The sequence below is a fragment of the Coturnix japonica genome, unplaced genomic scaffold, assembly GCF_001577835.2.
Source record: "Coturnix japonica isolate 7356 unplaced genomic scaffold, Coturnix japonica 2.1 chrUnrandom475, whole genome shotgun sequence".
NCBI lineage: Eukaryota > Metazoa > Chordata > Aves > Galliformes > Phasianidae > Coturnix > Coturnix japonica.
In genome coordinates this window covers 82,422-97,829 of record NW_015439877.1, presented here as the reverse complement: position 1 = coordinate 97,829, position 15,408 = coordinate 82,422, and the positions used below count along the sequence as shown (strand labels likewise).

Here is a 15,408-nt window from a genome sequence, read left to right as displayed (position 1 = left end):
TCACATTCCAGCCCCATAGGGCCACATCCTCCTCTAGGCCAATAATCCCATGGGCCACATTCATTTCCCTATGTCACATCCAGCCCCATAGGCCACATCCACACCCCATGCCACATCCAGGCCCCATAGGCCACATCCAGCCCCATAGTTCAATCCACACCCCTAGTCAATCCATCCCATATGTCACATCCCACACCCCATAGGGCCACATCCAGGCCCCTATTGTCACATCCCACACCCCATAGGGCCACCATCCAGCCATAGTTGTCACATCCCACACCCCATAGCCATCCAGCCCCCATGGTTCACATTCCCACACCCCATAGGGCCACAATCCAGTCCCATAGTGTCACGCATCCCACACCCAAGGGCCAATCACCCCAGAGTGTTCCCATCCCACACCCATAGCCGCCACATCCGTCCATAGTGTCACATCCCACCCATAGGCCACATCCAGCCCCATAGTCACATCCAGCCCATGGAGTCAATTCATCCTCATAGGCCACATTAATCCCCATTGGCCACATTCATCCCATGGGTCACATCCAGGGCCCATAGGGCCATCCAGCCCATAGGGCACATCCCACCCCATTAGGGCCACATCCAGCCCCTTGGGCCACATCCAGCCCCTAGGCCACATCCACACCCCATAGGGCCACATCCCATCCCTTATGGGGCCCACATCCCACACCCCATGACCACAACCAGGCCCATAGTGTCACACCAGGCCCCATGGAGTCACAATCCATCCTCATACCGGCCACATCATCCCCATGCTGTCATATCCCACACCCCATAGGGCCACATTAATCCCATTGGGCCACATTCATCCCTATGGGGCCACATCCATCCATGGGGCCACATCCCACACCCCATAGGGCCACATCCAGCCCCATAAGGCTCACTCCCACACACCCATAGGGTCACATCCATCCCTTATGGGGTCACATCCAGCCCATAGGCCACATCCCACACCCTAGGGCCCACATCATCCCTATGGGTCACAGTCCCACACCCTAGGGCCACATCCAGCCCCAATAGGGCCACATCCAGCCCCATAGGGCCACATCCACACCCCATAGGCCACATCCAGCCCTAGTGTCAATCCCGACCCCATAGGGCCACATCCAGCCCCATAGTGTCACATCCCACACCCCATAGGGCCACATCCAGCCCCATAGTGTCACATCCCACACCCCATAGGGTCTCATGTTATCCCCCCACCCCCTTACTGTGACCCACCCCCTCTCTGCTCCGTCCTGATGTTCACGTTGCTGGTCAGACTCAGTCCAGTGTCAGCAAAGACCCCGACGTGGTCCCTCCCGCTGCCCGGGGTGCAGCCGATGTCCCCGGCCTCCACCGTATCCCAAACCTACAGACCATATAGGGACAGCAGTTATAGGGCCAGCCTGACATAGGGCCATGGTGGGGCCCATAGGGCCATAGAGGGGTCCATAGGTCCATATTGGGGACCATAGGGCCATATTGGGGCCCATAGGGACATACTGGGGCCATACAGGGGGTCCATCCTGCTATAGGGCCATAGTGGGGCCATACAGAGGGTCCATCCTGCTATAGGGCCATAATGGGGACCATAGGGTCATAGTGGGGCCCATAGGGCCATAGTGGGGCCGTACAGAGGGTCCACCCTGCCATAGGGCCATAGTGGGGCCCATAGGGCCATAGTGGGGCCATACAGGGGGTCCATCCTGCCATAGGGTCATAGTGGGGCCCATAGGGTCATAGTGGGGCCCATAGGGCCATACTGGGGCCATACAGAGGGTCCATCCTGCCATAGGGCCATAGTGGGGCCCATAGGGTCATAGTGGGGCCCATAGGGTCATACTGGGGCCCATAGGGCCATACTGGGGCCATACAGAGGGTCCATCCTGCCATAGGGCCATAGTGGGGCCCATAGGGTCATAGTGGGGCCCATAGGGCCGTACTGAGGCCATACAGAGGGTCCATCCTGCTATAGGGTCATAGTGGGACCCATAGGGCCATATTGGGGCCCATAGGGACATAATGGGGCCATACAGAGGGTCCATCCTGCCATAGGGCCATATTGAAGACCATAGGGCCATATTGGGGCCCATAGGGCCATACTGGGGCCATACAGAGGGTCCATCCTGCTATAGGGCCATAATGGGCACCATAGGGCCATAGTGGGGCCATACAGAGGGTCCATCCTGCCATAGGGCCATGGTGGGGACCATAGGGTCATAGTGGGGCCATACAGAGGGTCCATCCTGCCATAGGGCCATGGTGGGGACCATAGGGCCATATTGGGGCCCATAGGGCCATAGTGGGGCCATACAGGGGGTCCATCCTGCTATAGGGTCATAGTGGGGCCCATAGGGCCATATTGGGGCCCATAGGGACATAATGGGGCCATACAGAGGGTCCATCCTGCCATAGGGCCATATTGAAGACCATAGGGCCATANGCCCATAGGGCCATATTGGGGCCCATAGGGACATAATGGGGCCATACAGAGGGTCCATCCTGCCATAGGGCCATATTGAAGACCATAGGGCCATAGTGGGGTCCATAGGGCCATACAGAGAGTCCATAGGGCCATATTGGGGCCCATAGGGCCATAATGGGGTCCATAGGGCCATACATAGGGCCATATTGGGGTCCATAGGGCCATAGTGGGACCCATTGGGCCATACAGAGGGTCCATCCTGCCATAGGGCCATAATGGGGTCCATAGGGCCATACATAGGGCCATAATAGGGTCCATAGGGCCATATTGGGGCCCATAGGGCCATAATGGGGTCCATAGGGCCATACATAGGGCCATAATGGGGTCTATAGGGCCATATTGGGGCCCATTGGGCCATACAGACGGTCCATCCTGCCATAGGGCCATAATGGGGTCTATAGGGCCATACTGGGGCCCATAGGGCCATACAGAGGGTCCATCCTGCCATAGGGCCATATTGAAGACCATAGGGCCATAGTGGGGTCCATAGGTCCATACTGGGGACCATAGGGCCATAGTGGGGCCATACAGAGGGTTCATCCTTCTATAGGGCCATATTGGGGACCATAGGGCCATACAGAGGGTCCATAGGGCCATAGTGGGGCCCATAGGGCCATACATAGGGCCATAATGGGGCCCATAGGGCCATACATAGGGCCATAATGGGGCCCATAGGGCCATAGTGGGGTCCACAGGGCCATAATGGGGTCCATAGGGCCATAGTGGGGCCATAGTGTCATACAGAGGGTCCATAGGGCCATAATGGGGTCCATAGGGCCATAATGGGGTCCATAGGGCCATACATAGGGCCATAATGGGGTCCATAGGGCCATATTGGGGCCCATTGGGCCATACAGAGGGTCCATCCTGCCATAGGGCCATATTGAAGACCATAGGGCCATAGTGGGGACCATAGGGCCATAGTGGGGTCCATAGGGCCATACATAGGGCCATAATGGGGTCCATAGGGTCATACATAGGGCCATAATGGGGTCCATAGGGCCATATTGGGGCCCATAGGGCCATAATGGGGTCCATAGGGCCATACATAGGTCCATATTGGGCCCATAGGGCCATATTGGGGCCCATAGGGCCATACAGAGGGTCCATAGGTCCATATTGGGGACCATAGGGCCATAATGGGGTCCATAGGGCCATACATAGGGCCATATTGGGGTCCATAGGGCCATATTGAAGACCATAGGGCCATAGTGGTGTCCATAGGGCCATAGTGGGGCCCATAGGGCCATACTGGGGACCATAGGGCCATAGTGGGGCCCATAGGGCCACAGAGGGGTCCATAGGGCCATAGTGGGCCCATAGGGCCATATTGGGGCCCACAGGGCCATACAGAGGGTCGGACTGGGCCTCCATACCTTCTTCTGGGTGAGTTTGTCCTTGCTGAGGACGTACACGGCCTTATCCACAGCCACCAGCCCCACGTGGGCCTTGTGGTCGCCCTCGATGCGAAGCTTCATGGAGGTCCTGGGCTCCAGGACGCGGTTATCGGCCTCTGATGCCCCCTTCACCACCAGCTATAGGGGAAATATCAGGGTTGGGGGCTTTAGGGGGTTCAAACAGCCCCTACTGGCCCTCAATGGTGCCCTATAGGTGCCCCCAGATCCAACAGACCCCATGACCCCCATTGGGCCACTCAAGACCCCCCAGTGGGACACTCAAGGCCTACCCAAGACCCCCCATTGGACCTCCCAAATCCCCCCATTGGGTGACTCAATGCCTACCCAAGTCCTCCCATTGGGCCACTCAACACCCACTCAAGACCCCCCATTGGGCCACTCAAGGCCCACCCAAGTCCCCCATTGGGCCACTCAACGTCCACCCAAGACCCCCCATTGGGCCACTCAAGTCCTACCCCAGTGCCCCCATTGGGCCACTCAAGGCCTACCCAAGTCCCCCATTGGGCCACTCAAGGCCTACTCAAGTTCCCCCGATTGGGCCACTCAAGACCTACCCAAGTCCTCCCATTGGGCCATTTAAGGCCTACCCACGTCCCCCCACACTGGGCCACTCAACGCCCACCCAAGACCCCCATTGGGCCACTCAAGGCCTACCCAAGTCCTTCCATTGGGCCATTTAAGGCCTACCCACGTCCCCCTCCCCATTGGGCCACTCAACACCCACCCAAGTCCCCCCATTGGTCAACTCAAGGCCTACCCAAGTTCCCCCATTGGGCCACTCAAGGCCTACCCAAGTCCCCAAGTCCCCCATTGGGTCATTTAAGGCCTACCCATGTCCCCCATTGGGCCATTTAAGGCCCACCCAAGTTCCCCCATTGGGCCACTCAAGTCCTACCCCAGTCCCCCCATTGGGTGACTCAACACCCACCCAAGTCCCCCATTGGGTCACTCAACACCTACCCAAATTCCTCCATTGGGCCACTCAAGGCCTACCCAAGACCCCCATTGGTCAACTCAAGGCCTACCCAAGTCCCCAAGTCCTCCCATTGGGCCATTCAAGGCCTACCTAAGTCCCCCCATTGGGCCACTCAAGGCCTACCCAAGTCCCCCCATTGGGCCACTCAACACCCACCCAAGTCCCCCATTGGGCCACTCAAGGCCTACCCACGTCCTCCCCCATTGGGCCATCTAAGGCCTACCCATGTACTCCCCCATTGGGCCACTCAAGGCCTACCCAAGTCCCCCCATTGGGTGACTCAATGCCCACCCAAGTCCCCCCATTGGTCAACTCAAGGTCTACCCAAGTCCCCAAGTCCTCCCATTGGGCCATTTAAGGCCTACCCACATCCCCATGTCCCCCCATTGGGCCACTCAAGGCCTACCCAAGTCCCCAAGTCCCCCCATTGGGTGACTCAATGCCCACCCAAGTCCCCCACTGGGCCACTCAAGTCCTACCCCAGTCCCCCATTGGGCCACTCAAGTCCTACCCAAGTCCCCAAATCCCCCCATTGGGCCATTTAAGGCCTACCCACATCCCCCCACATTGGGCCACTCAAAGCCCACCCAATACCCCCATTGGGCCATCTAAGGCCTACCCATGTCCTCCCATTGGTCAACTCAAGGCCTACCCAAGTCCCCAAGTCCCCCCATTGGGCCATTTAAGGCCTACCCATGTCCCCCCGCATTGGGCCACTCAACGTCCACCCAAGACCCCCCATTGGGCCACTCAAGGCCTACCCAAGACCCCAGGTCCCCCCATTGGGCCATTTAAGGCCTACCCAAGACCCCCATTGGACCATTTAAGGCCTATCCAAGACCCCCATTGGACCATTTAAGGCCTACCCAAGACCCCCATTGGACTACCCACGCCCCCAAGCCCCCAATGGGCCACTCAAGGCCTACCCACGTCCCCACGTCCCCCCATCGGGCCACTCATACAACCCAAGGACCCCACGAGCCCCCCATGGACACCCAAACCCCACAAGGAGCACCTCAAACACCGCACGATCCCTCCTGAAACACAACCAACCCCTTCCAAGGGCCAAACAATGCCCCATTGGTCCCCCCCTACCCAACCATAGAGGTTATGGGGTCTTGGCTTACGCTCCCCATGCAGGTGTCCTTGACGTCGACCCAAACCGAGTCCGCAACGATCTCTCCAGGCTTCACGTGGTAGTAGGCCACGATGCGGAAGGACGGGATGAGGTTGGGTGTCACGGGAAGGGACATGGTGACAAGGCTCTGGTCACCCTCCCTCGGTTGTCGTCCCACGTGGACAATGTGACCCTTGCTTAAGATCTGGGGTGGGTAAGAAAAGGCCGAGATGGTGGGTGGGTGGGTGGGTGGGTGGGTTGATTTGGGGTTACCCCCAACCCTTTGGGGTGGGGTTATAAGGGGTCTGAGCTCACCAGGTAGGTGAAGTAGGACACGGAGCGGGTGGGTGGGTGGGTTGATTTGGGGTTACCCCCAACCCTTTGGGATGGGGTTATAAGGGCTCTGAGCTCACCAGGTAGGTGAAGTAGGACACGGAGCGGGTGGGTGGGTTGATTTGGGGTTACCCCCAACCCTTTGGGATGGGGTTAGAAGGGATCGAGCCTCCACCAGTAGCGTGAAGTAGGACACGGGAACGGGTGGGTGGGTGGGTTGCATTTGGGTTACCCCCAACCCTTTGGGATGGGGTTATAAGGGCTCTGAAGCTCAACCAGGTAAGGTGAAGAGTACGGACACGGAGTGGGTGGGGTGGTGGGAGTTGAATTGGGGTAACCCCCACCCTTTGGATGGGGTTAGAAAGGGTCTGTGAGCTCACGCAGTAGGTGAAGTAGGACACGGAGCGGGTGGGGGGTGAGGTGGGTGAAATTGGGGTTACCTCCCAACCCTTTTGGGATGGGGTTTATAGAGGGGTCTGAGCTCACCAGTCGCTGAAGTAGGACACGGAGCGGTGGGTGGTGGTTATTTGGGGTAAACCCCAACCTTTGGGATGGGGTTATAAGGGGCTGAGCTCACCAGGTAGTGAAGTTAGGACATCGGAGTGGTGGGTGGGTGGGTTGATTTGGTAACCCCAAACCCTTTGGGATGGGGTTGAGAAGGGGTCTGAGCCACCAGGTAGGGAAGTAGTGAAACACGCGAGCGGGTGGGTGGGTTGATTCTGGGTTACCCCCAACACCTTTGGGTGGGGTTAGTAGGGCCTGAGCTCACCAGGTAGTGAAGTAGGACAGAGTGGGTGGGGGGTGGGTTGGATTTGGGGTAACCTCCAACCCTTTGGGGTGAGGTTATAAGGGGTCTGCGCTCACGCAGGGTAGTGAAAGTGGACAATCGGACGGTGGTGTGGGTGGTGGGTTGATTTGGGGTACCCCACCCTTTGGGATGGGGGTAGAAGGGTCTGAGCTCACAGGTAAATGTGAAGTAGGACACGGAGCGGTGGTGGGTGGGTGGGTGGGTTGATTGGGGTTACCCCGCAACCTTTGGGATGGGGGTAGAGGTGTCTGACTCCACCAGGTAAGGTGATTAGGACACGGAGCGGGTGGGTGGGTGGGTGCGGTTGATTTGGGGTACCCCAACCCTTTGGGATGGGGTTTGAAGGTGGTCTGAGCTCACCAGGTAGGTGAAGTAGGGTAACCGGAGCGGGTGGGTGGGTGGGTGGGGTTGAGTTTGGGGTGTCCCCCCAACCGCCCTTTGGGAATGGGTTAGAAGGGGTCTGAGCACCCAGGCTATGGTGAAGTAGGACACTGGGGTGGTGGGTGGGTGGGTGATTTGGGGTTACCCCCAACCTTTGGGATGGGGTTATAGGGCTCTGGAGCTCACGCAAGTAGGTGAAGTAACGGACACGGACAGGTGGTTGGGTTGATCGTGGGGGTTCCTCAACACCCACACCCCTTTGGGAAGGGGTTTATAAGGCTCTGAGCTCACCAGGTAGGTGAAGTAGAGACACGAAGAGGGTTGGTGGGTGGGTTGAATTTGGGGTTACCCCAACCTTTGGGATTTGGGGTTAATAAGGTCTGAGCTCACCAAAAGCGTAGGCTGAAGTAGGACAGCAAGCGCGGGTGCGGTTTGGGGTGGGTGGTTTGCTTTGGGGTAACCCCCATACCCTTTGGGATGGGGTTATAAGGGTCTGAGCTCACTCAGGTAGGTGAAAGTAGGACACAAGCGGTGGGTGGGTGGGTTTGATTTGGGTTACCTCCCAACCTTTGGATGGGGTAGAAGGGTCCTGAGTCTCCCCAGGTAAGGTGAAGTCAGGACACGGAGCGGGTGGGTGGGTGATTTAGGTAACCCCCCAACCTTTGGATGGGTTAGAAGGGGTCTGAGCTCACCAGGTAGTGAAGTAAGGACACAAAGGCGGGTGGGGTGGGTTGATTTGGGGACCCCAACGCCTTTGGGATGGGTTTATTAAATCGGGCTGAGCCACCAGGTAGGTGAAGTAGGACGTGGTGGTGGGTGGTGTTAATTTGGTATCCCAACCTTGGGATGGGTTATAAGGGTTCCTGAGCTCTACCAGGTAGGTGAAGTAGGACACGGAGCAGGTGGGTGGGGTGCTTTGGGGTCCCCAACCCTTGGGATGGGGTTAGAAGGGGTCCTGAGCTCACCAGGTAAGGTGCAAAGTAGGATCACGGGGTGGGTGGGGGGTGGGTTGATTTGGGGCACCCCAACTCCTGTGGGATGGTTAATCAAGGGCTCTGAGCTCACCGGTAGTGAAGTAAGGACCGGATGCGGTGGGTGGGTGGAATTGGGGTACCCCCCATACCCTTTGGGTGGGGTTAAAGGGCTCTGAGCTCACCAGGCTAGGAGAAGTAAGGACACGAGTGGGTGGGCGGGTGGCGTTGATTTGGGGCTCCCCAATTCCCTTTGGGATGGGGTTAATAAGGGGCTGAGCCTCCCCTAGGTAGGTGAAGTAGGACAGCGGACGTGGTGGGTGGGTGGGTTGATTTGGGTTACTCCAACCTTTGGGAAATGGGTTATAAGGGTCTGAGCCACCAGGTAGGTGGTGAAGTAGGACACCGGGTGGGTGGGTGGTGGTTGATTTGGGTACTCCAACTACCTTGGGATTGGGTTATATAGGGTCCTCTGAGCTCACCAGGTAAGGTGAAGTAGGAACACAGAGCGGGTGGTTTGGGTGGGTTGATGTTTGGGGGTTACCCCCAACCTCCTTGGGATGGTAAGAAGGGCTCTGAGCTCACCAGGTAGCGTGAAGTAGGACACGGAGCGGTCTGGGTGGGTGTGATTTGGGTACCCCCAACCCTGTTGGGATGGGGTTAGAAGGGGTCTGGAGCTCAACCGGGTAGGTGAAGTAAGGACACGGAGCGGTGGGTGGGTGGGTTGATTTGGGGTTCCCCACCCCTTGGGATGGGTTAAATAAGGGCTCTCGAGCTCACTCAGGTAAGGGTTGAAGTAGAACACGGGTGGGGGGGTTGATTTTGGGGTTGCTCCAACCGCTTTTGGGATGGGGGTTAGAAGGGTCTGAGGCTCACGTCAGGTAGGTGAAGTAGGACACGGAACGGTGGGTGGTGGGTTGATTTGGGGTTTACCCCCCAACCTTTGGGATGGGGTGAGACAGGGGTCTGCAGCTGCACCAGGTAGGTGAAGTAGGACATACGGAGCGGGTGGTGGGTTGATTGGGGACCCCAACCCTTTGGGATGGGGTAGAAGGGTCCTGGAACTCAACCAGGTTAGGTGAAGTAGACACGGAGCGGGGTGGTGGGTGGTTACCCCCAAACCTCTTTGGGATGGGGTTATAAAGGTCTGAGCTCACCAGGTAAGGTGAAGTAGGACACGGAGGGGTGGGTGGGCTATGAATTTGGAGGTACCTGCCTCAACCGCTTTGGGACTTGGGGTTTATAAGGGGTCGTGAGCTCACCAGGTAGGTGAAGGAGGACACGGAATGCGGGTGGGTGGGTGGGTGGGTGGGTGGTTGAGTTGGGGTTCCCCAAACCCTTTGGGCATGGGTTAGAAGGGTCGCGTCTGCACCAGGTAGAGAAGTAGACAGCGGAGCGGGTGGGTCGGTGGGTGGGTTGAATTTTGGGGTTTACCCCAACCCTGTTGGTAAGGGTTATTAAGGGCTCTGAGCTCACCGAGGTAGAGGTGAAGTAGGACACATGGAGCGGTGGGTGGGTGGGTTGATTTGGGGTTACACCCAAACCCTTTGGGGTTGGGTTAGAAGGGTCCTGAGCTCCCCAGGTTAGGTGAAGTAAGGACACTGGCAGCGGGTGAGGGGTTTGATTTGGGGTTACTCCCAACCACTTTGGATGGTTCGCAAGGGGTTCCTGAGCTGCACCAAGGTACATGAAGAGTGACACGGTAGCGGGGGTGGGTTGCTTTCGGGGTTACCCCGCAAGCCGCTTGGGAATGGGGGTTACAGAGGGCTCTTGAGCTCACCAAAGGTAAGGTAAGTAGGAACACGTGAGCGGGTGGTTGGGTTGATTTGGGGTTACCCCGACAACCCTTTGGGATTGGGGTTAGAAGGGGTCTCGAGACTCTACCAGGTGAGGTGAAGTAGGACAGTCGGAGCGGGTGGGTGGGTGGTTTGAATTTGGGTTACCCCCAACCTTTGCGATGGGTTATGATAGGGGTCTGAGCTCACAGGTTAGGTGGAAGTAGGACACGGAGCGGGTGGTGGGGTTTGATTTGGGTAACCCCAACCCTTGTGATGGGTTAGAAGGGGTCTTGAGCTCACCAGGTAGGGTTGCAAGTATGACACGGGAGCGCGTGGCGTGGGTTGAGATTGGGGTTATCCTCCCACACTCTTTGGATGGAGTTTTATAAGGGTCCTGAGCTCAACCAGGTAGGTGCAGTAGGACAACGGAGCGGTGGTGGGTGGGTGGGTTGCATTTGGGTTAAACCCCCAACCCTTTGGGATGGGGTAGAAGGGGTCTGAGCACTCAGGTAGGTGTAAGTAGTGACATACGGAGCGGGGGGTTGGGTGGGTTGATTTGGGGGAACCCCCAACCTTTGGGATGGTTAGAAGTGGGTCTGAGCTCACCAGGTAGGGTGAACGTTAGGACACGGAGTGGGTGGTGTTGATGGGGTTACCGCCCAATCCTCTTTGGGATGGGGTTATAAAGGGGTTCCTGAGCTCACCAGGTAGGTGGAAGTAGGACACGGAGCGGGTGGGTGGGTGGGTTGATTTGGGTTCCCCCAACCTGTGGATGGGGTTAGAAGGGGTCTGAAGCTCACCAGGTAGGTGAAGGAGGACATGGAGCGGCGTGGGTGGGTTGATTTGGGTTACCCAACCCTTTGGGATGGGGTATAAGGGTCTGGAGCTCATCGGTTAGCGGAATGTAGGACACGGACCGGGTGGGTGGTGGGTGATTTGTGGGGTTACCCCCAACCCTTTGGAATGGGTAGAAGGGGTCTGAGCTCACCAGTAGGTTGAAGTAGGACACGGAGCGGGGGGTTGATTTGGGGTTACCCACAACCTTGGAGGGGTTATATAGGGCTCTGAGCTCACCAGGTAGGTGGATAGAGGACATCAAGAGCGGTGTGGGTTGGCGTTGATCTTGGGGTTACCCCCAAAGCCCATTGGGCTATGGGGTTATTAGGGCGTCTGCATGCTCACCAGGTAAAGGTGAAGTTAGGACACGGAGACGGGTGGGTGGTTGATTTGGGGTTACCCCCAACCCTTTGGGATGGGGTTAGAAGGGGTCTGAGCTCACCAGGTAGGTGAAGTAGGACACGGAGCGGGTGGGTGGGTGGGTGGGTTGATTTGGGGTTACCCCCAACCCTTTGGGATGGGGTTAGAAGGGGTCTGAGCTCACCAGGTAGGTGAAGTAGGACACGGATTTACGGACGTCGTCCCTGTTGCTCTTGAGATGGAAGTTGATGGGGAGGTTGTCCCCTGGTTGGACCTGGCTTGAACCCACCGCCAGGTGAAGGTAGTTGCCGGAGTTGCCTTGGCTCCGATAGGCCTCGGCCACCATCTGCTGCGAGGCCTGGCGCTCCGGGGGCAGATCCTTCTGGGCTGTCCTCACCTGCGGCAAAGGAGGAATGGGGTCAATAGGGAGACGGATGGACGTGGGGACGGGGATACAGGGGGGGCTTGGTCACTATGGAGGTGTTGGGTGACATGGGTGACAAGGCCAACATGGAGGTCATGGCCATCATGGAGGTCTTGGGTACTATGGAGGTCATGGCCAACATGGAGGTCTTGGCCATCATGGAGGTTGTGGCCAACATGGAGGTCTTGTCTATGATGGAGGTCATGGCCAAGATGGAGGTCATGGCCAACATAGAGGTCTTGTCTATGATGGAGGTCATGGCCAACATGGAAGTCTTGGGTACTATAGAGGTCTTGGGTACTATGGGGGTCTTGGCCAACACGGAGGTCTTGGCCAACATGGAGTTCTTGTCTATGATGGAGGTCGTGGCCAACATGGGGGTCATGGCCAACATGGAGGTCTTGTCTATGATGGAGGTCATGGCCAACAAGGAGGTCTTGGCCATCATGGAGGTCTTGGGTACTATAGAGGTCTTGGCCAACATGGAGGTCTTGTCTATGATGGAGGTCATGGCCAACATGGAAGTCTTGGGTACTATAGAGGTCTTGGGTACTATGGAGGTCATGGCCAATATGGAGATCGAGGCCAACATGGAGGTCATGGCCATCATGGGGGTCTTGTCTATGATGGAGATCTTGGCCAACATGGAGGTCATGGCCATCATGGAGGTCTTGTCTATGATGGAGGTCATGGCCATCACCGTTGACCAACCCAACCCAGCACCCCAACCCTCCTGCTCCATCCTCTTCCACCCCACTCATCTCAGCCCCATTGTTTCCCCCTTTGCTGCTCTGTTTGATCCCGTTGATGGACGTCACCATCCGTAGGTGGGGATCCAATAGGGAAATGTGGGGCTGGGTGGGGGCCATATAGGGTATATGGGGACGTATGGGGCACAGAGGGTGGGCCCAGTAGGGATATGTGGGGCTGGGTGGGCCCCATAGGGACATGTGGGGCTGGGTGGGTCCCATAGGGACATGTGGGTCTGGGTGGGTCCCATAGGGATGTGTGGGTCTGGGTGGGTCCCATAGGGGCATGTGGGTCTGGGTGGGTCCCATAGGGGCATGTGGGTCTGGGTGGGTCCCATAGGGATGTGTGGGTCTGGGTGGGACCCATAGGGGCATGTGGGTCTGGGTGGGACCCATAGGGACATGTGGGTCTGGGTGGGACCCATAGGGGCATGTGGGTCTGGGTGGGACCCATAGGGATGTGTGGGTCTGGGTGGGTCCCATAGGGGCATGTGGGTCTGGGTGGGACCCATAGGGATGTGTGGGTCTGGGTGGGACCCATAGGGACATGTGGGGCTGGGTGAACCCCATAGGGACATGTGGGTCTGGTTGGGCCCCATAGGGACATGTGGGGCTGGGTGAGCCCTATAGGGACATGTGGGTCTGGGTGGGACCCATAGGGACATGTGGGGCTGGGTGGGACCCATAGGGGCATGTGGGGCTGGGTGGGACCCATAGGGATGTGTGGGGCTGGGTGAGCCCTATAGGGACATGTGGGTCTGGGTGGGACCCATAGGGACATGTGGGGTTGGGTGAGCCCCATAGGAATGTGTGGGTATATATATGGGGTATATGGGGATGTATGGGGCTTTTACCTGTCCCCCCATCCCCATTGGCTGTCCCCCTTCCTCATTACCTGTCCCCCATCCCCATTGGCTGTCCCCCTCCCGTCCCCCATCCCCATTGGTTGTCCCCCATCCCCATTACCCGTCCCCCATCCCCATTGACTGTCCCCCATCCCCATTACCCGTCCCCCCATCCCATTGGCTGTCCCCCCTCTGTCCCCACATCCCCATTGGCTGTCCCCCTCTGTCCCCACATCCCCATTGGCTGTCCCCCCTCTGTCCCCCCATCCCCATTGGCTGTCCCCACTCACGGTGATGGGAACGCTGTTCCTATTGGCCGGCATGTTGAGGACCAGTTTGGCTTTGCCGTCCCATTGGGTGGACACCAGCCCTTGGAAGTTGTCGGCCATGACGGGGATACGGGGGGCGGGGGAGTCATCGGGGTTGGTGACGTAAACCTATAGGGGATATGGGGAGAATCCTATAGGGGATAATGGGATATAGGGAGAAACCTATAGGGGATAATGGGAGAATCCTATAGGGGACAATGGGATATAGGGAAAAACCTATAGGGGATAATGGGGTGAACCTATAGGGGATAACGGGATGGACCTATAGGGGACAATGGGAGAATCCTATAGGGGATAATGGGATAATGGGATGAACCTATAGGGGATATAGGGAGAATCCTATAGGGGATAATGGGATATAGGGAGAATCCTATAGGGGATAATGGGATATAGGGAAAAACCTATAGGGGATAATGGGATAAAACTATAGGGGATATAGGGAGAATCCTATAGGGGACAATGGGATAATGGGATGAACCTATAGGGAATATAGGGAGAATCCTATAGGGGACAATGGGAGAATTCTATAGGGGATAATGGGATAATGGGATGAACCTATAGGGGATATAGGGAGAATCCTATAGGGGATAATGGGATATAGGGAAAAACCTATAGGATATAATGGGATAAACATATAGGGGATATGGGGAGAATCCTATAGGGGACAATTGGATGAATCTATAGGGGATAATGGGATGAACCTATAGGGGATATAGGGAGAAACCTATAGGGGATAATGGGATATAGGGTAAACCTATAGGGGATAATGGGATATAGGGAGAAACCTATAGGGGATAATGGGATGAACCTATAGGGGATATAGGGACAATCCTATAGGGGATAATGGGATGAACCGATAGGGGATATAGGGAGAATCCTATAGGGGATAATGGGATAAACCTATAGGGGATATAGGGAGAATCCTATAGGGGATAATGGGATGAACCTATAGGGGATAATGGAGAAACCTATAGGGGACAATGGGATATAGGGTAAACCTATAGGGGATAATGGGATATAGGGAGAAACCTATAGGGGATAATGGGATGAACCTATAGGGGATATAGGGAGAATCCTATACGGGATAATGGGAGAATCCTATAGGGGACAATGGGATATAGGGAAAAAACTATAGGGGATAATAGGATGAACCTATAGGGGATATAGGGAGAATCCTATAGGGGATAATGGGAGAATCCTATAGGGGACAATGGGATATAGGATAAACCTATAGGGGATATAGGGAGAATCCTATAGGGGATATAGGGAGAAACCTATAGGGGATAATGGGATAATGGGATAAACCTATAGGGGATAACGGGATGATCCTATAGGGGATAATGGGATGAACCTATAGGGGATAATGGGATGAATCTATAGGGGATATAGGGAGAATCTTATAGGGGACAATGGGATGATCCTATAGGAGTTAATGGGATGATCCTATAGGGGATAATGGGATGAACCTATAGGGGATAATGGGATGATCCTATAGGGGATAATGGGATGATCCTATAGGGGATAATGGGATGATCCTATAGGGGATAATGGGATGATCCTATAGGGGATAACGGGATGATCCTATAGGGGATAA

General features: G+C 56.5%; 1 protein-coding gene across 1 annotated transcript in view; it reads right to left on the bottom strand.

Annotated features, from left to right (window-relative positions):
- The window catches only part of C3 (complement C3), a gene marked incomplete at its 3' end in the record, with an annotated part of 75,095 nt that overhangs the window by 45,137 nt on the left and 14,550 nt on the right, over positions 1 to 15,408 (bottom strand). Inside the window, exons 4-8 of the mRNA XM_032441658.1 lie at positions 13,776 to 13,922; positions 11,652 to 11,864; positions 6,010 to 6,204; positions 3,865 to 4,023; positions 1,243 to 1,372 (exon numbers count right to left, since the gene is read on the bottom strand). Of these exons, the coding sequence (XP_032297549.1) occupies positions 1,243 to 1,372; positions 3,865 to 4,023; positions 6,010 to 6,204; positions 11,652 to 11,864; positions 13,776 to 13,922 (844 nt within the window). The remainder of the gene's footprint in view (positions 1 to 1,242; positions 1,373 to 3,864; positions 4,024 to 6,009; positions 6,205 to 11,651; positions 11,865 to 13,775; positions 13,923 to 15,408) is intronic.